The following is a 25,238-nucleotide window of genomic DNA, read 5'->3' as shown; positions in this document are numbered from 1 at the left end:
CTAACATCACACATAAAAATGAACTCAAAATGGATCACAGACCTAAATGCAAGTGCTAAAACCATCAAACTTCTAGAAGAAAACATGAAAAGAAAACCTTTGTGATCTTAGGACAGGCAAAGATTTTAGAGAGCCATTGAAGAATGAACCATAAAAGAAAAAAAACTATAAACTGGACTTCATCAAAACTAAAAATTCTGTCCTTCAAAAGTCACCATTAAGAAACAGGCAAGCCACAGACTAATAAAATATTCACAATACATATACCTAACAAAGGACTTGTATTCAAACTATATAAAGAATCCTTACCACAATAAGACAAAAAAAATCTCTACAAAAACAGGCAAAGATTGGAATATATAATTCACAAAAGAAAACAAATCAATCAATAAACACATTAAAAGATATTCAATCTCCTTATCCCATTAAAATGCTAAAATTTTAAAGAATGGCAATACCAAGTGTTGGCCAGGATGTATAAAAATTGCTGGCTGGAATGTAAAACAGCATAACTTCTTTGGAAAACTCTTTAGCAGTTTCCTCATAGTTAAATACACACTGACCCTACAACTCAGTCAATCCATCCCTAAGAAATTACTCAGGCAAAGTGGAGAAGGCAATGGCACCCCACTCCAATACTCTTGCCTAGAAAATCCCATGGACAGAGGATCCTGGTAGGCTGAAGTCCATGGGGTCGCTAAGAGTCGGACACAACTGAGCGACTTCACTTTCACTTTTCTCTTTCATGCATTGGAGAAGGAAATGGCAACCCACTCCAGTGTTCTTGCCTGGAGAATCCTGGGGACTGGGGAGCCTGGTGGGCTGCCATCTGTGGGGTCGCAAAGAGTTGGACACGACTGAAGCGACTTAGCAGCAGCAGCAGCAAAGTGAAAATATATGCCCATAAAAAGATATGTATGAGAATATTAACAGATTTATTCAAAATAACCCCAAACTGAAAACAGTACAAATACCATCAACAGGTGAATGGATAACAAATTGTGATATATTCATATAATAGAATACAATGCAATAAAAAATACCAACCCACAATTTAAAAAAAAGAACAAACTATTAACACATTCAACAATAAGAATGAACCTCAAAATCATACTCAGTGGAAAAAGCCAGAGAGAAGTACATGCATATGATTCCATGGATTAAAAATCCAACAAAACATCATCAAGCAAATCACTGGTTTCCTGGGGCCAGGGTTAGAGGAAGAAGGAACTGCCAAGGAGCATGAAGTAACTTTTGAGAATGATGAAAAGCTCTGCCTTTCGATTATGACAATGATATCACAGATATACCTTTATCAAAATTCACTGAACAGTACAATTAAAAGGATATAGATTATACTATATAAATTATAATGTATTACTGCAAGGAGATCAGACCAGTCAATCCTAAAGGAAATCAGTCCTAAATATTCATTGGAAGCTGACGCTCCAATACTTTGGCCACCTGATGGGAAGAACTGACTCACTGGAAAAGACCCTGATGCTGGGAAAGATTGAAGGCAGGAGAAGGGACAACAGAGGACAAGATAGCCGGATGGCATCACTGACTCAATGGACATGAGTTCGAGCAAACTCCAAGAGATAGAGAAGGGCAGAGAAGCCTGGTGTGTTGCAGTCCCTGAGGTCACAAAGAGTCAGACACGACTGAGCAACTGAACAACACGCAACATTATTTCTTAAGAGACAAATGAAATATACGAAAAGCTGTAATAGAGGACTGTATAGGTGCATTCAGAGAACACTTCAACCTCCTTGCCATCCTTTAGTCATTGGCAAGAAGAGGAGGCAATAAGCTTCAAAGAAGCCCCACTACTACTAGCTTCCCTGAGAAAGAATTCTACACTATTATTATACTATAATTTATATAGTATAATCTATATCCTTTTAATTGTACACTGTAACATCTACAAGCATGCAAAGACAAGGTCAGGATCTCACAGATGACTACTGTGCAATTCAGTATTGACATCATAAGAGGCATAAATGCTTCATTACAAATATCGCAACGTAGGGATACCCTCTAATCTATACCCTCAAGTTTAGATGCTACCAAAGTCAACACAGCATCACTGCTAGGCTGGTATGAAACTTAAAACTATATTGCTTGACTCACAGACTTGGCCAAAATACCTAACTGGTCATCATATCCAAGTTATAAGGTGATGAGGGAAAACATCAATGAATTATCTTTCAGCCTGTTCTGCATTCCATGAATATATGAACACAACAGTACAAGATTGAGGACACTGAAATGTCATTCAACTAATGCTCTCACTATTGGCACACTCTGCAAAAGTACATCAATTCTATTTAGCAAGAGCACATCTTTGAATACTATGACATAAGACTAATTTTGCTAATAGCCCAGTTCTTTGGCATTAGTAAAATCTTTATTTAATTTGTTAATGGCTCTGGTTTTAGTCAATTATTTATAAAGCATAGAACACATTTCTATTTCAAATTAGACTGATTAAGGGTCTTTTAAATCTAAAGTTCTTTAAACTGATTGCTGCAGCAACGGCTAATGACATCACCTTTTTTCCCCTGGAGAATTTTCATTCCAAGCTAAAGCAATTCGTATTATATACATTCCCACTTTTAAAGAGGAAAAATATAAATGACTGAATATAGTTTCCAGTGAAACTCAAGAATCATGAAATAAATGAACCACAAAAAGTTTCAAGTACAACCAAATGAAAACACAAAAGAGCACTAGGAAATACAAAATATAATCCACACCCTTCTCTCTTCACTGTTCTTTCCTCCACCTATAGACACAGATATCCCTCTTTAAAAGAAAACCCTATACACAGAACTTCAAAATAGCACAATTTGTAAAAGCAGGGATACTGTCCATTTATTCAGTCAACAACCAATTTTTGAGAACTAAGTCCCAAGGGTCATTTAAAGTAGTGAAAATACAGTAGTGAACAAAACAGACAAAAATTCCTGTCCTTCTGGAGTTTATAGTTTAGTAGTAGAGACTGACAATTTAAAAAAAAAAAAAATAAGTAAGTACAAAGCATAGTGGGTCAGATAAGAATAATAAGTATGATAGAAAAAAATGAAGTAAGAGATTACCATAAAGATAGAAGCACTTTTCACTATGCTGATTACAAGAAGGCTCACTGATAAACATGATATTTGAGCACAGGGCTGAAAAAGATAAGGAGGCCAGCCACATGAACACCCAAGAGCTTCTGAAGCGAAAAGAATAAAATTATCCCAAGTGAGCCAGGTGAAGGTCAACAAGATAGCAGACCAAGAGGAGTTTACTGATCATACAGGGTCTTAAAGGCAACTGTAAGAACTTTGACTTCTATCATAAGCGACATGGAAAGACTGGCGGATGTGGAACAGAGGAGGGACAGACTAAGAGTTACAATTTAAAAGAAGCACTTCTGGAGTTCCTCATCTGATAATGGTGGGAAATAGTTTAGATGACATAAACTTCCCTTGCAAATAAAAAGTGCAACCTCTAAACAAGCTAGTGTAAAGAGAGACTTGAAGGCGCTACAGAATGACTAAAAAGCAAGCAGAAGCTAAAGGGCCGGGATCCACGCAACATGACAGACTCACATCTCTGTGCCTTCTTATATTTTTATGACTTTTCCCAGTCCATGCAGCATGGGGTGGCCGAAACTCAAATAGAAAGCCTTAGATTTAGCTAAAGGGGTCAATCACCCACTTCCTAGACATTTACTCAAGGGAAATGAAAACATACGTCCACAAAAAGACTTGTACACAAATGTCGTTAGTTACTCAGTCATGTCTGACTCTCTGTGACCCCATGGACTGTAGCCTACCAGGCTCCTCTGCCCATGGGATTTTCCAGGCAGGAATACTGGAGTGGGTTGCCATTTGTTAACAGTACTCTTATTCATAATAGCCAGAAGCTGGAAACAATCCAAAAGTCCATCAACAGGAGTACAGATAAACAAATTGATTTCATACAAGGAAATATTACTCAGCAACAAAAGAATTACTGATACAAATAACAACACAAATGAATCCAAAATAACATTATGTTGAGAGACACTATACAGATACATTTATTTAAATTCATTTATACTATTAGTAAGACTAAGAACAGAAAAAAAAATTTTTAGTGATGGAAAGTGAGTATGAAGGTGGAGAGAATTAAAACTGGACTCATTTCAGGTGATGAAAATTTTCTCCTGTTTTGATAAGAATAATGATTAAAAGGGCATATATAATTTCTGAAATTCATCAAACTAAACATTTAAAATATCTGCATTTTTTGCAGGTAAATGATATTTCAATAAAAAACAGCAAATGAATATAGGAGCATTTAAACCTCACAAACATTGACGTTCAGTCAGTTCCAGCACATGGAAAAATTATGGCTTTCTTTTGATTCTTAACATGTCAACAACTAAAGTAACAAAGAGGCAGAAATCTGACTTGTGTATGGATATAATTACAACAAAATACCTCTCCTATAAATGCAGATGATAATGTTAAGAAGCATTTAAATCTTGAAAAAGGACTTCCCTGATGGTCCAGTGGTTAAAAATCTGCCTTCCGGTGAAGGGATGCCTGTATGTTTAGTCGCTCAGTGTGCCCAACTCTTTGCAACACAACGGACAGTAGCCATTCCGGCTCCTCTGTCCGTGGGATTTTTTCAGGCAAGAAGACTGGAGGGAGTTGCCATTCCCTCCTCCAGGGGGTCTTTCTTCCTGACCCAGGGATCAAACCATGTCTGCTGCATCTCCTGCACTGGCAGGGGGGTTCCGGACGCAGGTTCAATTCCTGGCCTGGGAATTAAGATAACAGATGCCACAGAGCAACTAAGCCAGTGCACCACAGCTACCGAGCCCGAGTGCTGCAACTAAGATCCAATGCAGCCAATAAATACATACATTTTGAAAAAAGCACTCAGATATGCATTCATAGCTATATATTTAGATTTAGCTCTATGAAGTATGCTTTTTCTGTTCTCTTTATAGTAAAGCCCTTCATCCATTCTTAGAATTCCAAAAAGAAATGAAACAAGAATACTAAAGAAAATAATAAAACTAAAAGAATGCATCAAATTTTTAAAAGGTCAAATCAAAATTTCTAATTTCTTATATTGCATTTAAAAAACCAATATTTAACAGTTAATAAAGCAAACAGTTGCAATACTTAACAGTGAAGTAAATCTTACTACAATGGCTTAAAGAGAATTTTTTAAAAGACTATTTAGGAACATTATTATCTTAAGAACATTACCTATCCCTTTTTAAATGCAGGTTTCTCAAGAACATGAGAGAAGACATGATGAATTTTCACTATATAATGAGATGAGTAAATATTATAAATAAATTTGCAATATAATTGGTAAAGTTAAGAACACTATTAACAGGAGAAGAAAATCACATTACACACATTTTGAGCATTCCAAACAAATACAACTGTCAAATATATCGTTAAAAACTCCCTAATAAATATACAACTGCATTTTAAGAAAAAGAATCAGTACGTGTAGGCTTTAAAGAGCAGGCTACTTACAGTGCTAAAAATATGCCTTATATATATTTTTCATTATCAAATCTATTACTGAGGAACAGGTGAACTCTAATACAAAAATTTTTTTTTTTAAATCATAAAACAACACAATTATTTTCCTTAAGGTCTCAGAGATGTGTGTCAATAATATTTGACATATAGGTTACATTTTGTATAGTAGGAATATACATAAAGAAACTCTTACCAGAATTTTAGGACTAAAATTAAACACAGTATTCAAGTTCTGTCTGAAAGAATATTCATAATTTAATAAATTTGTTACCACACAAGCACTGTAACAAAAATCAAACAGAAAACCCTGGTAGAAGGACACCGCTAACATAATCAACACTGGTGAAAGAGGTAAGAATATAAACTCCACTAAGCTGTGGTAACATTCAGTCTCTGAAGAGGTTAAGACAAAGTGTATTTAAAAACAAAAAGGAGATGGGATAAAATTTAAAAATCCTTTCAATCATATCCTGCAAAAAGCTATCAGATTAATTTTCAATCTGCTTCTCACTTATCAGATTTAAGTAACAGAGATGAAAAGAGGTGTTTTTAAAAACTGAATTAAAAATAAGCTCTTTTTGATTTTTTAGCTTGTTGTTTAATTGAATCTGACTCTCTCTGAATTGATAATTACTTATACAGCTGTTCCACTGCAAGCATGGCACAGACAGTTCATGAGACCCTCTAAGTTACTGTGAAACAACAATCAGTCTCAGTAAATACAACCTTTGCCCATTGTAAACTACTGCCATATATTTTTGTTATAATTTAAATGACATGATTTATTTCCATCTATGGCTATTTTAGTCACCATATCCTAAACAGTCATCAGGGCAAAAAAAAAAAAGAAAGATAATATTATAGCCGCAAGAGATGCCATGACATAAAAGAAACAAGGCTTAATTAAGAAAGGGGCCAATCTGATTACCATCTCAGCTTCACCATGGACCACTTGGGTTAACACAGTTAAGGCACACTTTCAAGTTTTATTTCTTTTTCAAAAATACAAAACACACATCTACTGTGTAAACCACAGTGCATAATGCCTGACAGAAAAATTCTGCTGCTAACATGTAGGTGGGAGAATAACACGGTGGTTTAAGAATGTTAACTACTTTGTCAAATCCCAACTCTACCACTTATTTAGCAGCATGACCGCGGATCAGTTATTTAATCTAAGTCTCAGTTTAATTTTAAATATAAACTAGAACTATTAATGAGTTTTACAAGCTATTACTATAAAGCACTGAGTAGAATATTTGGCCCACAATAAACACAAGAGATGTTTGCTATTATTATATAATCTTAATTAAGCATTGAAGGCATCAAAATAATGCACTGATATTAGCTATCCTCTCATATACTCTGTATTGGCAAAAGGTAATTTTCTACATTCTCAGGGACCACTGTACAATTAATCACACTCTTCCAACTATTTTTTTTCCATATTTTGTATGACAACTAGTCAAATCACTTCTTAAGACAGAAGTTAATGTAATGTAACATAACACAGGGAAGAAATATTATTCTTTAAAGAGTAACAAACTATCATCCAGAAGATATTAAACAATGACTTACTACTGGAAGCGAAAAAAAATAGTCCTAAGATGAGCTCAGGGAGGACAGAAACCTCCCATGGAGAAGAAGGGCAAGAGCTCGCTTGATCTTGATTTTCATTATGAATAAAGACCCTGAAAGCAGAGCTTCACATCCTTCTGACCTTTGGGGTTTTAAGCAGGAAGTGTCAGAAAAGGTAACACAGGGATAACTGGCTTGCAGTGCCTAAGCATTCACAGCAACGTCGCTTTTTGATTCTTCTTTGTCAGTTCTTCCTATCACTGAGAGGCAGGATTCACCAAGTGGTGCATTGTTCACTCACTTATATGGAACATGAGTTGGGCTTAGACTGCTATGAGATAGGTAAATTTTACTCTACTAATGATGTGCTGTTGCCATAGTAACCCTGCTCTGTAGGAGAGGAACCACACGTTCAGACATTTGATGAATGCACTTGGCTGAAGAGCCAATAGGGGGAAGCCACCATCTGTAGGATTATGATCACTTCTAAGTCAGAATCCGACCCCAGGTCAATTGATATGACTGCACCCTGGGAGCCTCAGTCATCCTAAGCAAGCCGGTCTCCACACCCAGCATCCCTCCAGGCAGAGTGTGCCACACCGCACACTGGGACTGGGGTCTGGTATGGACAGCCCTTCACCGTGGGACACACGGAATGGCCAGAAAGCTGGCCACCCCCTGGCCCATCAACACCATGCATTCATGAGCAACTTGGTGCTAAACCACCTGTAGCTGACCTGCTTCTAGGTCAGGGTTTCATACCTAGGACAGCAGCTCCCTCATTGTGACCTATTTAAAGTCAGCCCTTGACACAAGGTTTTGTAAAAAATAAAAACAAAAAATAAACAAAAAAGAAGTGGAAAAAAAACACTTTTAACTATACAAGTATACTGTATTTATATAAATACAAGAAAGAAAAACAGAAGAAAATTATATAAATATAAAACAGGAATATATTCAAAGGCAAGTGGAGATTTGTTTTTTTTTAAATAAAGATGTTTAAAAAAAATTTCAGGAACAAAGAATGAAAAACAAAATCTGGATAAACCTTTAAAATAGGATAGGAGAAAGCAGAAATTTAAATGATGAAAAATGATGCAGTGATATGGAGCTTCACATCCTTCTTGAGAGCTCTTGAATGCAGAAGTCAACAAAAAGAAAAGGAAAGGAATGAACACAACACAGGGGCATTTCGTGGCAAAACCCACAGCTAGCGTCTTACTTACGATGACACACTGAATGCCTTCTCTCTAAAACCAGAAACAAAGCACAACGAAGTTCAAAGTTACCAACCCTGTTCAACATCGTGCCAGAAGTCCTAGTCAGTGCAATAAGAGAAGAAAAACAAAAGTTTAACAAACAGGAAAGGAAGAAAGAAAACTCTCTCTTCATGGACAATCTGACTATAGAGAAAAATCACAAGGAAAACAACAAAAAAACCGCTATAACTAAATAGTAAGTTTACCAAGGTCTTGAATACAATAACAATAAACAAAAATCAATTGTGCTTCTATATACTAGCAATAAACAATGGAAACCCAAATTTTTAAACCAGTACCATTTACAACTCCAAAGGAGGGGGAGGGGAAGGTTAAGAGTGTTCAACTCTAACAAAAATGGAGATATACTCAATACTGCTAAGAAGTCATTTCTCTACAAAGTGATCTATAAATTAAACATCAGTTCAGTGCAGTCGCTCAGTCGTGTCCGACTCTTTGTGACCCCATGAATCGCAGTACGCCAGGCCTCCCTGTCCATCACCAATTCCCGGAGTTTACCCAAACTCATGCCCATCAAGTTGGTGATGCCATCCAGCCATCTCATTCTCTGTTGTCCCCTTCTCCTCCCACCCTCAATCCTTCCCAGCATGAGGGTCTTTTCCAATGAGTCAACTCTTCGCATGAGGTGGCCAAAGTATTGGAGTTTCAGCTTTAGCATCAGTCCTTCCAGTGAACACCCAGGACTGACCTTTAGGATGGACTGGCTGGATCTCCTTGCTGTCCAAGGAACTCTCAAGAGTCTTCTCCAACACTACAGTTCAAAAGCATCAATTCTTTGGCACTCAGCTTTCTTCACAGTCCAACTCTCACATCCATACATGACCACTGGAAAAACCATAGCCTTGACTAAACAGACCTTTGTTGGTAAAGTAATGTCTCTGCTTTTGAATATGCTATCTAGGTTGGTCATAACTTTCCTTCCAAGAAGAAAGCGTCTTTTAATTTCATGGCTGCAATCACCATCTGCAGTTCTCAATAAAAATTCCAGAGGGTTTTTTGCAGATATTTTTTTAAAAAGGCTTTCATTAAAAGGTAAAGAAACTAGAATACCCAAAACAATTATTAAAAGGAACAAAGTTAGCAGATTAACAAGACTTGATTTTAAGACTTACAACAAAGCTATAGGAATTATGGCAGCATGATACCAGCATAAAGACAGACAAACAGATCAATGAAACCAAAAAGAGAGTCCAAAAAGAGACACACAAATATGTCAAATGATTTTTGATAAAGGAGTTAAGGTAATTCAATAACAAAAGGATGTTATCAATAATTGCACTGAAACAAATGAAACATTCATAGCAGAAAAAATATAAGAACTTGGACCTATACCTCACATCCTACATAAAATTAACTCAAAATGGATATTAGACTTGAATGTAAAACACAAAACACTTAGAAGAAACACTTACAAACACTATAAAACACTTAGAAGAAAAAAAACAGGAAAATTTTTGTGACGCTGCATATGCTACAAATTCTTAGATCCAAAACCAGAAGCAGTATTAATCAAAGAAAAAAATGATAAATCAAACTTCATTAGATTCTATAGCTTTTACTGTGCAAAAGATACTATTAGAAACTGAAAAGGAAAGCTATAGACTAGGAGAAAATAACTGCAAATTACGTTATCTGGCAGAGGACTTACAAATTCACAAAACTCAACAGAAAGAAACCAAACATCCTCTACAAATTGTAATACCCAAAAAAACCAAGAACAAAATGAAAACCCATGCATTTTGATATGCTGGGATTTACACTTATAATTGTCCTTTATATTTGTATTACTATGATTCTTTATCTGTCATAATGTAGAAACACAGTTACATAAAAGATCTGAACAGACACTTTACCAAAGAAGCTCTATGGATGACAAGTAAGTACATAAAAAGATTGTCATAATTTGTTACTAGGGATATGTAAATTAAAAACACAAGATACCATTACAAACCTAACTGAATAGCTTTAATACAAACTGATGATATCAAATGCTGACAAGGATTTGGAACTACCAGAACTCTCATATAATGTTGATGAAAATGCAAACTAATACCAAACCTTCACAAATAATTCCAGAAAATAAAAGAGGAGAGGAGAACTCACTTTGTGAGATCAGGATTAACCAGATGCCAAAAAAGACATCACAGGAAAACTACAGACCAATATCCCGCATGAACTTAGACCTTTACCAAAATATTAGTAAAGCAAATACAGCAATATACAACCAGGATTATATACCAAAACCAAGTTAAATTTATCCCAAAAATACAAAGATGGTTGAAAATCTGAAAATCAATTATGTAAAACAACATATTAATAGAAAAAAGGGCAAAATCTGTATGATCATCTTAATCTCCATCAAGAGTAACTTGGAGTTTCCCAGGTGGTGCTAGTGGTAAAGAGCCCGCCTGCCAATGCAGGAGACTTAAGAGATGCTGGTTTGATTCCAGGGTCGGGAAGATCCCCTAGAGGAGGGCTGGCAATGCACTCCAGTACTCTTGCCTGAAGAATCCCATGGACAGAGGAGGCTGGTAGGCTATGGTGCATAAGGTCATAAAAAGTCAGACACGACTGAAGCAACTTAGCACGCACACACACGCAGAGGTTATTAAGGAGCTTTGTGATACTGCTATTATTTTACATTTTTCCCAAAGAGTTCACTTTGCTTACTATTTGCTATTGAACAAATGCTGAGCACTTTCTGCATACAAGGCATTCTGCTAGGCCCTAACACCAACACACAAAAACAAATCAGCATGTGATTCAGTAATAGTAAGTCTGGGACTTCCCTGGTGGTCCAGAAGCTAAAGACTCTAAGCCCTCAACTAAGGGGGCCCTGGTATGATCCCTGGTCTGGGAACTAGATCCCACAACTAAGAGTTTGCATGCTGCAACTAAGACCTGGCACAGTCAAATAAATAAATAATTAGTTTTAAAAATTATAATAAGTCTTATACATAAGATACACAGTTAACAGAATAACCAACTCTGACCAAGGACTCGGAAGGAAAAAAAGGTGTCATTCCTATCCTAAAGTTACAGAAGCATATTTGAAATTGGCAATTAAAAGTAAATCACATTGTGGTAGCAAATATGCATGGAAATACTTTTATAGGAATATCATATACATACTTTCTATTGCCTGATTTACCTCTTTACAAAAATTATCACTTTAAAAACTTTAGGTATATAATTTATGCCATACATTACTTTGAGTAATATATCCTGTACCTTGTGGGGAGCAAGAGTCCTCTGCCTGAATTTTTCAATTGTTTCTTGACCCATAGAAGACCAAGCACTGGCAAAAGCTTCTGCTTTGTCTTGTCCAAGATGAATGCTCTCTAACTGCTGCTGCAAAGTGGCCGGCTTCACGTTGTGATACACCGCCTAGTAAAGAGGAAAAAAGCTACATATATCCCTAATGCTCACACAGAGATCTTGAGCTATAATTAAATACAACATTACTTCAAATGATTTAAATTTTTAAAATTTTTATATTTCTATTGCATACCTTTTTTATTATTTTACAAATAACAATATACACAACCAAGGGTGGAAAATTCAGAACTAAAGGGCCCAAGTTATTCACACTAAACTTCATTTCTGCCTGTGGTTTAAGTAATACTAAATCTACTTATCAGAAAAACTTCTTTGCTCCAGTTATGTAAATGGTATCCTAGTTAAAATTTAATTTCCTTATTTCACTTAATTACTTCAAATAAGTACACAGTGATTTTGTTTCCCAACTAACACAATTTTTCCAAGAAACACTTTCTCAAAACCATCTTCATCTACCAACTTCCTCGGTAAATACATAACAAAAAATTGAAAATTTTTTTCATAGCAATACCTGTTCTATTTTTTACATTATGATGAAACAATTTTCTCATAAACCCCATGGTGTTCTGTCCAGTCTAGTTATCCTTTTCTTCTACGGAAGGTCCACCAAAGACAAGAACATAGTCATCTTTATGATCTGCAATCTGTATAAGTCTGCATGTAGTAGAGCCTAGCATTTTGTCCTCAACACTATCTATTCACTAGAATGCCCAAAAGCTGCAGTACTGTTTAAATTTTTATTTCACAAGTATTCTTCTACTTAACCAAACAACAACTTTTAAATTCTTAATAGATTTAGCCTAACAATGTGCTACAATGCACCAAAAATGTGATCCTAGCCCCCTACAAATTCAAAACCTAGTGAAGGAGATGTAACGGACATACATGAAATAATGAAAAGACTAACAATGGGCTCAACCATGATGAGCCAAGCATAAAAGGAATCAAAATAAGGGGAGGACTGCGAGTATAAGGGATCCAGGCTGCAGTGGGAGGAGATGTGATCTGAAGGGAACTTAAACAATGAACTGAATTTAGATGTAAAGAAGGGATGCAGAAGGGCAGCTCAGTAGGAAGAAATACTATAACAAAATGTCCTTTGACAACTATTTCTTTTCTAAATGTTTTATTTACCATCCTAGTCAAATAAATTCTCAAAATCAATTATTAAATTTCTTAAATAAAATGTGTGCATTTTTCCAAATTACTATACCAAGTAACAATAAATTTAAATCATTTTCAACTGTCTCAAGTCAGTGAAGTCTTGATTCATAATGTCAAATATTAATACTTTACTCATGCTGTTCAACACTAAGACAGTGTTGTAGAATGCAATACCATGAGAAAAAAAAAAAACACATTCAAATACTTTTTACCACATCAAAATTTTTGATAAAACATATTCACAGCTTTTACCTGTACACTTTAGAAAAATAAGCTAAAATGCTATAGATGTCACAGCAACACAAACATGTAGTAAATAAAAATCATGGTTAGGCCGTTTGGGGGCAATAAAAATACCTGTTCTAAAATGAATGATATTGTTTCAAGAACTAGGTGAAGATCTTGCTTCTCTAGAGAAAATGCAACTTGAAGTTTTTCTTCCTCTTCTTCACTGAAACTACTTTCAGCCTACAACACAAAAAGCAACCTATTAGCATACATTCAGGTATTCAAAATTCAGATACTGAACAGAGGATGCATTTATTCGTATGAAAATGAGAACTTGAAAGAAAAAAGTAAATCCATCATTGAAACAAACTGATGTGTCTGTAAATTTCAATATCTTAAAATCACAGAACAGTTCATTATTTGGATCTTGCCAAACAAATTTCATTTTTTTTTTTAAAATCTTAAGTTCTATGATTTATAGGAGGTGGAAAATAATAACATGAAAAATAGACATGTAGAAAACACAATACTACAAAGTAAAGCCCTAAAATGTTAAGAATTTACTGTTGTTCAGTGGCTAAGTCACGTCCAACTCTGGCACCACATGGACTGGAGCACGCCAGGCTTCTCTCACCTTCACCATTTTCGGGAGTTTGCCCAAACTCACGTCCACTGAGTCAATGATCCAACCATCTCATCCTTCGTCACCCCCTTCTCCTCCTGCCTTCAGTCTTTCCCAGCATCAGGGTCTTCCCCAGTGAGTCAGCTCTTCACATCAGGTGGCCAAAGTATTGGAGTTTCAGCTTCAGCATCAGTCCTTCCAACCAATATTCAGGACTGATTTCCTTTAGGATTGACTGCTTTGATCTCCTTGCTATCCAAAGGACTTTCAAGAGTCTTCTCCAGCACCACACTTCGAAAGCATCAATTTTTCGGTGCTCAGCCTTCTTGATGGTCCAACTCTCACATCCGTACATGACTACTGGACTACTGGAAAAACTATAGCTTTGACTAGATGGACTTTTGTCAGCAAAGTGGTGACTCTGCTTTTTAATCTGCTATCTAAGTTGGTCATAGCTTTTCTTCCAAGGAGCAAGTCTTTTAATTTCATGGCTGCAGTCACCATCTGCAGTGATTTTGGAGCCCAAGAAAATAAAGTCTGTCACTATTCTCATTTTTCCCCCATCTATTTGCTGTGAAGTGATGGGACTGGACGCCATGATCTCAGTTTTTTGAATGCTGAGTTTTAAGCCAGCTTTTTCACTCTCCTCTTTCACCTTCATCACTCACTTGTAACACTATAAATCAACTATACTCCAATATAAAATAAAATCTTTTAAAAAATAAATAAAACATTGTGAGGGAGAGCACCTTCTCTGTAATAATACTAACCAATTATAATGGGTCCCAGCAACTTTTCTAAGAGCCCAAGCAAAATCTTCATTTAAGAGAACAGCATTTTAAGATAGAAAATACCTGGGAGTTCCTTTCCCTTGTTAGCTCTTTCTTTCCTCCCCTGAACACACCTCAAAACCTCTCCCAATATATGACCTTACCCAGCATTAAGCCCCTGTCAGCATTTATAAGAGACAGGATTAAAGAGATAAAATCCATTAACCTTAAGAACCTTTATCTACATGCTCCATTACCTAGCTCCAAGATTCCCATTAGATAGAGAGGTGGCAACTAGTTTGAGCCTTAGTATTATTTTGTTAAAAGTCAATGGATTAAGGGATGCAGCAAAAGCAGTTGTTAGAAGTTCACAGTGAAGAAAACTTTCAAATAAACAACCTAACCCACCACCTAATAGAATTAGAAAAAGAAGAACAAAATGTAAAGTCAGCAGAAGGAAGGAGCTAATAAAGATCAGAGAGAAAATAAATAAGAAATTTTTAAAAAATAGAAAAAAAAATTCAATAAAACCAAGAGTTGGTTCTTTGAAAGGGCAAACAAGATTTACAAACCTCTGGCTAGGCTCACCAAGAAGAACAGAGAGTAGACCCAAATAAATGACATAAGAAATCAAAGAGAGAAATCACAACTGTTACCGCAGAAATACAAACAAGTAAAACAAACAAATAGGACAGGGAAGCCTGGCATGCTGCAGTCCATGGGGTCGCAGTGTTAGCCACTGAACAACAAAACACATTTACTGAGTATTTTCTATGCACTACACAGATGGTTCGTGCCCTCCGGTATACTATGCTCTAGTCAGAAAGACCTTACCAACAAACAACGATTCCACTAATTTCCACTTTAATGAGTTCTGCAAAAGTACGGGTTACTACAAGAGTACACATAAATCAAGAAATCTTTTTGATAGTTTTAACATTTTCCAAAACTTACACATTGCACGCATTACTTTCATAAGCAATATGTGAAAAACAGAAGTGAAGCATCCGAGTACAGCCTCATGGCTAGTCTTTCTTCCATTTCCAAAATAATCTCCTTGATCCAAAGCCTGGTTTTTCACACGTGAAAAATGTACACTATTAGAACTGCTTTCAAATAAAAATACTTTAACCCCACATACCAAAAACAACTTTCCCAGTTGCTGCCTCTCCCCAACAGCTACATGGAGAAGTACCAGAAGTATCATGAGTCCCTGCCTTGACGGCTTAGGATGAGATACAATTTTACAACTGCATTCTTGTAGTGAAGCAGCAGTGAGGTGAAGCTTAGAACTCTTAGAAGGGCAGCTCAGAACTGTCACATTTTTGGTTCGGGAAGGTCAGTCACCGGAACTCCAGTCTTTACTATTTTCTGACTAAGAAAAACATGAACCCAATTTGGCTAAAATGTCAGTCACTTACCTCAAGACCAGTGTTTTGATTTTAAAGTTCCAGAGTTTCTATGACTACCACATACCTTCTTGAAATAATGACCTACAGTACCAGAGTTTTATCAATATAAGAACAGAATAACAGTATTACTCACATATAATCACTGAACCACATGTTGCATTAATCAGTGGATATGTATAATCTAACTTCCAAGTGTGTCGAACTGATTCCTTTTAACATACCAAATGAGGTGTTTTTGACAAAATAAAGATAGTGACTGGGCACACAGAAAAATAAACTTCAGTGTCCTCAATATGTACAACAAAGGGAGATTTTTTAAAAAGAGCAAGAAAAGGGACATTCTCGAGATCTTTAGGAGCATTATATTAATGAAGTGGTTTGGAGTTAAGGAGAACAAGGGAACATTTATCTCCCCCCAACCACTACTACATGAGATATACACCCTTAAAATAAGGTGGAGCTTAAACTATGTGAACAGAACAACAAATGCAGAATACAGCTACAAAACAAAGTTCCAAACACATATTCAACATCCTGATCTAACAACAACCCTGGGCAGATAAACATTAAATGTAAGTCATGGTATTTGCTTCTAAACAGCAGCAGGTTAACTTCTTCCTCTATACCAAAAGTAACCCACACATATCCGGGCACTGAAAAAGTTAAAGAGATATATTCATTTTTATCCTCTCAATGGGAGAAAAATTTAAGGGCCAGGTTTACAAAATCAGAGATCAAGGGTCAAAGAAAATTAAATTTTTAATGGAAAGTGGATGTTAATTTTCTATATATTTAAAAAGCATACACCATAAACACAGAACACAGAACTTCCCTGTAGCTCATACGGTAAAGAATCTGCTTGGAATGCAAGAGACCTGGGTTGGGAAGATCCTCTGGAGAAGGGAAATGGCAACCCACTCCAGTGTTCTTGCCTGGAGAATCCCATGAACAGAGGAGCCTGGTGGGCTACAGTTGGTGGGGTTGCAAAGAGTCGGACACAAGTGACCAAGTAAGCACAGCACACATAAACATATATATATACACAGGTAAAAAGGAAACCCAATACTTAAAAAGAATAAGCACTATATGGACTGACAAGGAAAGATTTCTGGTAAAAGTGATAAGTGGAAAAGGTAAACAGTAGGGCAATACACCCAGTACAATTCCACTTGTGAAAACATTTATTTACAAACCAAACAGTTCTATGTGTATATGCATGCATATACATGGGCACATCTGTATTTGTTAATACCTGAAAAAAGACCTGGAAAGATAAAAATCAAATCGACAACAAAGACAGCTTTGAGGGAGGTGTGATGGTTTTCTCACATCTGCAGATTCTTTAACACACCTGCATTCAAAAGATGGGAGCCTAAGTTCCTCTTCCTTGAATATGAGTCAGACTGATTGACTTTTAAGAAGAATATAGTGAAAATGAAGTTATGTGATATTCAAGGTTAGGTCATAAAAAGGACAGCACCATCCTCTCCTGGACCACTCATTCTAGAAGAAGCCAACATCCATCCGTGTCAGGAGCAAAGGCCCACGTGACAAGGAACCACAGCTGCCGCCAGCTAGCCATATTAGAAGGAAATCCTCAAAGCCCAGTCAACACTTCAGGCAACAACTGCCTCCACCAGAAGCTGGTAGCAATTTCATGAGAACCCCAAGTCAGAGACACCTGGCCAAGCCACTGCTAAATTCTTTACTTAGAGGTGTGAGAGACAATAAATGATTATTGTTGTTTTAAGCTGCTAAATTTGGGGGAAATTTGCAATTCACCAATAGATAACTAACACAGGAAAGAACTAAGGTGGAGAAAGAAGCAAGAGTTAACCAAGGGGCCATTTCAGTTCATCCACGCTGTTTAGATGTCTTAAAACAAACACTCATAAACTGTGAAATAGTTTATGTTATTAAAACATAAATGTTATTAAAACAATTTAAGCACTCTATTTTGAACTTCAAAGGCACAAAAAGGGCAAATCAAAAAATCCATTCTTTCAACATTTCTTTTTCTTTTTTTTTGAAGAATTCATTTTCTTAACATGCATGATGAGTGAACTAATCTCAGTTCCACACATAGTTAAAATCAGGTCATATTCCTCAGAAAGTTATAGAGAATTTCTACTCTATGAAGGCAGAACATTATCGAAATAATTATAAAGGCAATTGCTTCCCTGGTGGCTCAGCTGGTAAAAAATCCGCCTGCAATGAGGGAGACCTGGGTTCGATCCCTGGGTTGGGAAGATCTCCTGGAGAAGGGACAGCTACCCACTGCAGTATTCTGACCTGGAGAATTCCATGGGGTCTCAAAGAGTGAGACACGACTGAGTGACTTTCACTTTCATTTTCAATTCAGAGCATGGCTTTAGAGAGAAGAGAGGCCTTTGGTCCAAAATCCAAGCTCTGACTTTCAAACACAGGCATACACACACACCACCACCAAGGAAGAACATATGGTACTAGTAGTCTGCATACACCATAATTTAAAGTGTACAAACCTGATAAACTTAAGTTTTAAGAAGTCCTCCAGCTTATATTAAGTATAAAATAAATGCATTTTCAGAGATAAGCTACCCTTTTTCTTTTTTTGTTCATATATGGGGTGAATTCTTCTTTGTTCAGGACTGTGCTGCACAGTATTAACACATTTAACCTCCCAGGGCATTAAATGCCAGCAGCACCCTAAACACATTGTAACAACAACAAAAATCCTCACACATTTCTATATGCTGGGGTTTACACCTGTGACTGTTCTTTATGTTAATACAACAAGACCTCTCTATCATAATGGGGAAATGTGGTGGTACCCACAAGTCAATCTATCAAATAACTTCTAAAGTTTTAAAAGCAATCTTTCTGAAATGTATGGCACCCATTCTAGACTTTTGTAAACAAAGTATATTGGATTACACTGTGTTAGTTGCTCAGTCGTGTCCAACTCTTTGCGACCCCACAGACTAGCCCACCAGTCTCCTCTGTCCATGGGATTCTCCAGGCAAGAATACTGGAGTAGTTTGCCATAACCCTCTCCAGAGGATCTTCCCGACACAGGGATCAAACCCTGGTCTCCTGCATTGCAGGCAGATTCTTTACCATTTGAGCTACAGGGAAGTCCTATGTTTTTGAAACAGTTTTAAGGAAAAATATACCAAGACATAGAAAAAAAAACTTACAGTTACCAAATGGGGATGTGGACCGAGATAAATTAGAGTTTCTGGATTAATATACACAATACTATATATAAAATAGACAAACAAGGACCTACTGCATAGCACAAAGAACTATAGTCAACATCTTATAATAACCTATAATGAAAAATAATCTGAAAAAGAATACATATATATATCAATAACTTTGCCTTATACTTGAAATATAACATTGTAAATTAACTATATTTTAATTTAAAAAAAGGACATATCAATAGTCTTTAACTTTTTTTTTCTCCATTGCCAATAAACTTAGGTATAAGTAGGTATAAGTTTCATTGTGATGTTCCAAATACACCAAACTCCAGAGGCTACAGGTTTTATTTCTCTGAGTGAACAGTTATATTTCAAAGATTCATTTGGATCAGTTTCTTGTAATGAATCAAGTATTTCTTATGTCTAATTTTCATAATTCTTCTAGAACCTGATCAAGAAAGTAGTGAATTACTAATTATCAATACTTTCAAGATAACCACACCCTTGAAATAAAAGTGGAAGAGAGTCTTGCTGGTTGACAGCAAGACTACAGAATTATTTTTAAGAGGAAGAATGAAATCGTGAATCAGAATTTTCCCAAAGCATGTTCCACAGAGTCTTAATCCCAAAATAAATACCATGATAAAACAATTCCATGGTCAAATACATATGGAAAAAAAATACATATGGAAAATTCTGCACACAATAGTCACTTTTAAATATTTACTATTAATGCTACCATAAAATATACTCTGATAAGTTCCATAATATTAAAAAAAATTATTCTGAATGAAAACAGAACTTCCCAAACTTTTGACCATAGGATATTCATCAAATTTTCTGGAGAACAATACCTTGCAAAAAGTTATTCAAGTGGAAACCTGGATTTGCAGTAGAATCATAAGAACAAATTATAAGCGATAATATTGCAAACATACAAACCTTCAGGTGAAGTTTTTGAAGAATTCGGGTGAGGAGTCGTGGAAATCTTCCTATATCTATTTCATTTATCAGGGACACTGCTTTTTTCATGCTAAAGAAATTCATAAAACAAAGTTTTAAAATATGTTTTCCCCAAGTGGTACTGTCATTGCTCTAAGTACAGCTGACTGTAAGTTTTCATTTCAACAACTGATTGCTGTAAAGCTAAGTCTGAGTGAAATAAAGAAAAACAGATGATGGCCAGCAAAGAAAACAGGACATTTCCAAAAGATATCCCATAAGTACCTCTGTTGAAAAGGTCTATTTGGCAAATTTTCTCTTTATTCTGGGCCAGGCAAACTACTTGGGAAAACTTGCACTCTGTGGGGGACAGTATCAATTTAGGAGTGGGAGTTTATGTATCCATGTAACTCAAAACAGAACTCTGAAAAGAGCTGGGGGAGGGAAGTGGCAGTTACACCAAAAACAGATAAAAAGACTGTTTTGCAGATAAGGGAATTAAAAAAAAAAAAAAAACATTAACATACAATATCATTCGGGGTCACTAAGTGCCCAGCTGTTTTAAAACCCTGCTTAAACTGTTACCAACTTTAAATTATGTGATAACAATTCTACTGCACCAAGCTGGATATGGTTTACTGATGTGGTGTGTTACCCAGAACACCGGTGTGAGAAAAGGAATTGGCTGTCAGAACGCAATCAAAGAAGGAAAAAATTCAAAATGACAACTCTCTTCAAAAAGATTCTTGTCCCGTCACAAGATAGGCTTCCCTGGTGGCTCAGACTGTAAAGAATCTGCCTGCAATGCAGGAGACCCAGGTTCAATCCCTGGGTTGGGAAGATCCCAAGAGAAGGGAACGGCAACCCACTCCAGTATTCCTACCTGGAGAATTCCATGGACAGAGGAGGCTGGTGGGCTACAGTCCATGGGGTGCAAAGTCGGAAACGACTGAGCCACTAACACTATACACAAATAAGTTATTCTCCAGACTCAGTGACACTTCGGCACTTTTCTGCATCCACACACCACGCTCACTGTTATTCATCTTTCATTAAATGGAATCATTTTTGCCTAATTTTAAAACAGCACTTTATATCACCACTATACACCACCGACCTTACCTACCGTGAATAGATATGAACTAAATATATAAATAAACAAAAAGTAAATAAAGGGAAAACAAAAGCAATGTTACCAAATTCTGGTCAGATGCTGTTACCAGCCAAAAAAACTCCTGGCCTGGGGCCTATTCGATCTTGATTGAAAAGGTGTATTAACACGTGTTAAGTATTAATGACCACTCAGGACCAATGGGAGAAGGCGATGGCACCCCACTCCAGCACTCTTGCCTGGAAAATCCCATGGACGGAGGAGCCTGGTGGGCTGCAGTCCATGGGGTCGCTGAGGGTCGGATACGACTGAGCGACTTCCCTTTCACTTTTCACTTTCATGCATTGGAGAAGGAAATGGCAACCCACTCCAGCGTTCCTGCCTGGAAAACCCCAGGGACGGGGGAGCCTGGTGGGCTGCCGTCTATGGGGTCGCACAGAGTCGGACACGACTGAAGCGACTTGGAGGCGGCAGCAGGACCAATGGGAATCTTTCTCATAATCAGAAAGTCTGAAAAGTACTGAAAAAGGAAAGGGAACACCTCTTCACGTGATTCCAGAACTACTCCCGGATGGCTTGGGAACCAGTGATGTCAGCCTCGGGGAACAGTGGCAGTGACGAGACACTGCCGCACTGACTTCAGCTGTCTGCCCCACTGTAAGCCCACGCAAGTGAACCACGGGGCAGGTGTTGGCGCCCAGGGTGCCGCATTACCGCGGGGCCCGCACTGCGACTCCGCCGGCCCGGCGCCCAGACCACAGACAGCAGCAGCGTCCTCGGGCCGGCTCTGCCCGCGCCACCCCGGTGGCCGCTGTCCCCCCGCGCCCAGCCGGGGCTACCTGGGGCTCTCCCGCAGGATCAGCGCCGCGGACGCCGCCATCCTTGAAGCTCCCTGGCCCCGCCCCTCGAGTCAGATGCCTGGAGCCCAACCAATGGCGGAGGCGGCGGCGGACGGCAAGCCGGAAGGGCCAAGCCTCGCCGGGGCCGCGCCGCTCCGCTGCTGCACTCCTGGAGGGGCGAAGGGGCGTCCTCAGTCGTCGTACTCCGCGCCACTCTCGCAGTTCCGAGTTAAGGCTGTGCACATATTAATTTATTTATAGGTATATATTTACCTATTTTACATATACACATACCTGGATATGGAGTGTGAATATTTTTAGGTATTAACAGGTAATGTGTGTGTGTATAAATCTATAGTTAGGAGTGCGTACTCCAGGAGTCGGTGACGGACAGGGAGGCCTGGCGTGCTGCACTTCATGGGGTCGCAAAGAGTCGGACACGACTGAGCGACTGAACTGAACTGAACATATACAAATAATTTTTTTTGGAGGGGGAGGAAAAGTTTAAGCACCGCCTGCAGTGTCTGGCCTGCGCTGCAGCTGGCCGAGCGGGGGAAAGCTCTCCGAAGGAGCCCAGGGCAGCTCCAGCGAGTGACCGGCGCCACCAGCCCTTCCTGTCCCCTGGAGCTCTGCAGTGCCCTAGCGAAACCTGTGCTCTTAGTATCTTTATTCATTCAGTAGTGTTGTCTGAGGGGTTTCCCTGGTGGCTCAGTGGTAAAGAATCTGCCTGCAATGCAGGAGACCTGGGTTAGATCCCTGGGTCAGGAAGATCCTCTGGAAGAGGGCATGGCAACCCTCTCCAGTATTCTTGCCTGAAAAATCACGATGGACAGAGGAGCCTGGTGGGCTACAGTCCATGGGGCGGGGGCGGGGGCGGGGGCGGGGGGGGGGGGCGGGTCACACAGAGTCGGACACAACTGAAGGACTAAGCAACAGCAGTATTCTTTGAGCACCTACTGTGTGCCAGGCACTATGCTAGACACTCAGGATACAGAAGACCAAAATTCCTGACCTCAGTGTTGGTCAGCAGTTAAATTCCCAAGTATTCATTGTGCCCCTCTTTGGCGGTCAGGCACTGAGCTAGGTATTGTATATAGGAGGGCAGATGAATTCCTGCAGCAACTCATAGCTTACGGTGAACGATGCTGGATTCCTGATTGCCGAAGAAGATTTAGCTTCAGGACCAGGGACCAGGCTTGATCACTCAAAAGCTTTTTTGTAGCAGAGTTTATTAAAGTATAAAAAGGGAGAGGGAAACCTTCTGACATAGACATCAGAAGGGGAATGGAATATGCCCCCCTTGCTAGTCTAAGCAAGGCAGCTATGTACTTTTTCAACTGGTTATTACAGTAAGATGGTAGGTGTTGCGAGAGGGCATCAGAGGGCAGACATACTGAAACCATAATCACAGAAAACTAGCCAATCTGATCACACGGACCACAGCCTTGTCTAACTTAATGAAGCTAAGCCATGACATGTGGGGCCACCCAAGACCAACAGGTCATGGTGGAGAGGTCTGACAGAATGTGGTCCATGGGAGAAGTGAATGGCAAACCACTTCAGTATTCTTGCCTTGAGAACCCCATGAACAGTATGAAAGGCAAAATGATAGGATACTGAAAGAGGAACTCCCCAGGTCGGTAGGTGCCCAATATGCTACAGGAGATCAGTGGAGAAATAACTCCAGAAAGAATGAAGGGATGAAGCCAAAGCAAAAATAATACCCCGTCGTGGATGTGACTGGTGATAGAAGCAAGGTCTGATGCTGTAAAGAGCAATATTGCATAGGAACCTGGAATGTTAGGTCCATGAATCAAGGCAAATTGGAAGTGGTCAAACAAGAGATGGCAAGAGTGAACGTCGACATTCGAGGAATCAGAGAACTAAAATGGACTGGAATGGGTGAATTTAACTCAGATGACCATTATATCTACCACTGTAGGCAGGAATCCCTTAGAAGAAATGGAGTAGCCATCATGGTCAACAGAAGAGTCCAAAACGCAGTACTTGGATGCAATCTCAAAAACGACAGAATGATCTCTGTTCGTTTCCAAGGCAAACCATTCAATATCACAGTAATCCAAGTCTGTGCCCCAACCAGTAATGCTGAAGAAGCTGAAGTTGAATGAATGATTCTATGAAGACCTACAAGACCTTTTAGAAATAACACCCCAAAAAGATGTCCTTTTCATTATAGAGGACTGGAATGCAAAAGCAGGAAGTCAAGAAACACCTGGAGTAACAGGCAAATTTGGCCTTGGAATATGGAATGAAGCAGGGCAAAGGCTAATAGAGTTTTGCCAAGAAAACACACTGGTCATAGCAAACACCCTCTTCCAACAACACAAGAGAAGACTACACATGGACATCACCAGATGGTCAACACCAAAATCAGACTGATTATATTCTTTGCAGCCAAAGATGGAGAAGCTCTATACAAGACCGGGAGCTGACTGTGGCTCAGATCATGAACTCCTTATTGCCAAATTCAGACTTAAATTGAAGAAAGTAGGGAAAACCACTAGACCATTCAGGTATGACCTAAATCAAATCCCTTATGATTATACAGTGGAAGTGAGAAATAGATTTAAGGGACTAGATCTGACAGACACAGTGCCTGATGAACTATGGGCGGAGGTTCGTGACCTTGTACAGGAGACAGGGATCAAGACCATCCCCATGGAAAAGAAATGCAAAAAAGCAAAATGGCTGTCTGGGGAGGCCTTACAAATGGCTGTGAAAAGAAGAGAAGCGAAAAGCAAAGGAGAAAAGGAAAGATATAAGCATCTGAATGCAGAGTTCCAAAGAATAGCAAGGAGAGATAACAAAGCCTTCCTCAAATTGGAAATTTGGAAAACTCAGCAGTGGCCACAGGACTGGAAAAGGTCAGTTTTCATTCCAATCCCAAAGAAAGGCAATGCCAAAGAATGCTCAAACTACTGCACAATTGCAGTCATCTCACACGCTAGTAAAGTAAAGGTCAAAATTCTCCAAGCCAGGCTTCAGCAATACATGAACTGTGAACTTCCTGATGTTCAATCTGGTTTTAGAAAAGGCAGAGGAACCAGAGATCAAATTGCCAACATCCTCTGGATCATGGAAAAAGGAATAGAGTTCCAGAAAAACATGTATTTCTGCTTTATTGACTATGCCAAAGCCTTTGACTGTGTGGATCACAATAAACTGTGGAAAATTCTGAAAAAGATGGGAATACCAGAGTAC

At 38.3% G+C, this 25,238-nt stretch overlaps 1 protein-coding gene across 1 annotated transcript in view; it reads right to left on the bottom strand.

The window, feature by feature from the left end:
* COMMD10 (COMM domain containing 10) overlaps positions 1–22,147 on the bottom strand; it is a 188,366-nt gene extending 166,219 nt beyond the window's left edge. The window contains exons 1-4 of the mRNA XM_040240513.1: positions 22,017–22,147; positions 20,067–20,157; positions 13,262–13,372; positions 11,633–11,788 (exon numbers count right to left, since the gene is read on the bottom strand). Of these exons, the coding sequence (XP_040096447.1) occupies positions 11,633–11,788; positions 13,262–13,372; positions 20,067–20,157; positions 22,017–22,057 (399 nt within the window). The 5' untranslated portion in view covers positions 22,058–22,147. The remainder of the gene's footprint in view (positions 1–11,632; positions 11,789–13,261; positions 13,373–20,066; positions 20,158–22,016) is intronic.
* Positions 22,148–25,238: the final 3,091 nt, after the last annotated feature.

This window comes from Oryx dammah, unplaced genomic scaffold (genome assembly GCF_014754425.2).
Source record: "Oryx dammah isolate SB20612 unplaced genomic scaffold, SCBI_Odam_1.1 HiC_scaffold_5, whole genome shotgun sequence".
Classification (NCBI taxonomy): Eukaryota; Metazoa; Chordata; class Mammalia; order Artiodactyla; family Bovidae; genus Oryx; species Oryx dammah.
The sequence above is the reverse complement of the archived record's forward strand: the minus strand, read 5'-3'. Positions and strand labels throughout refer to the sequence as shown.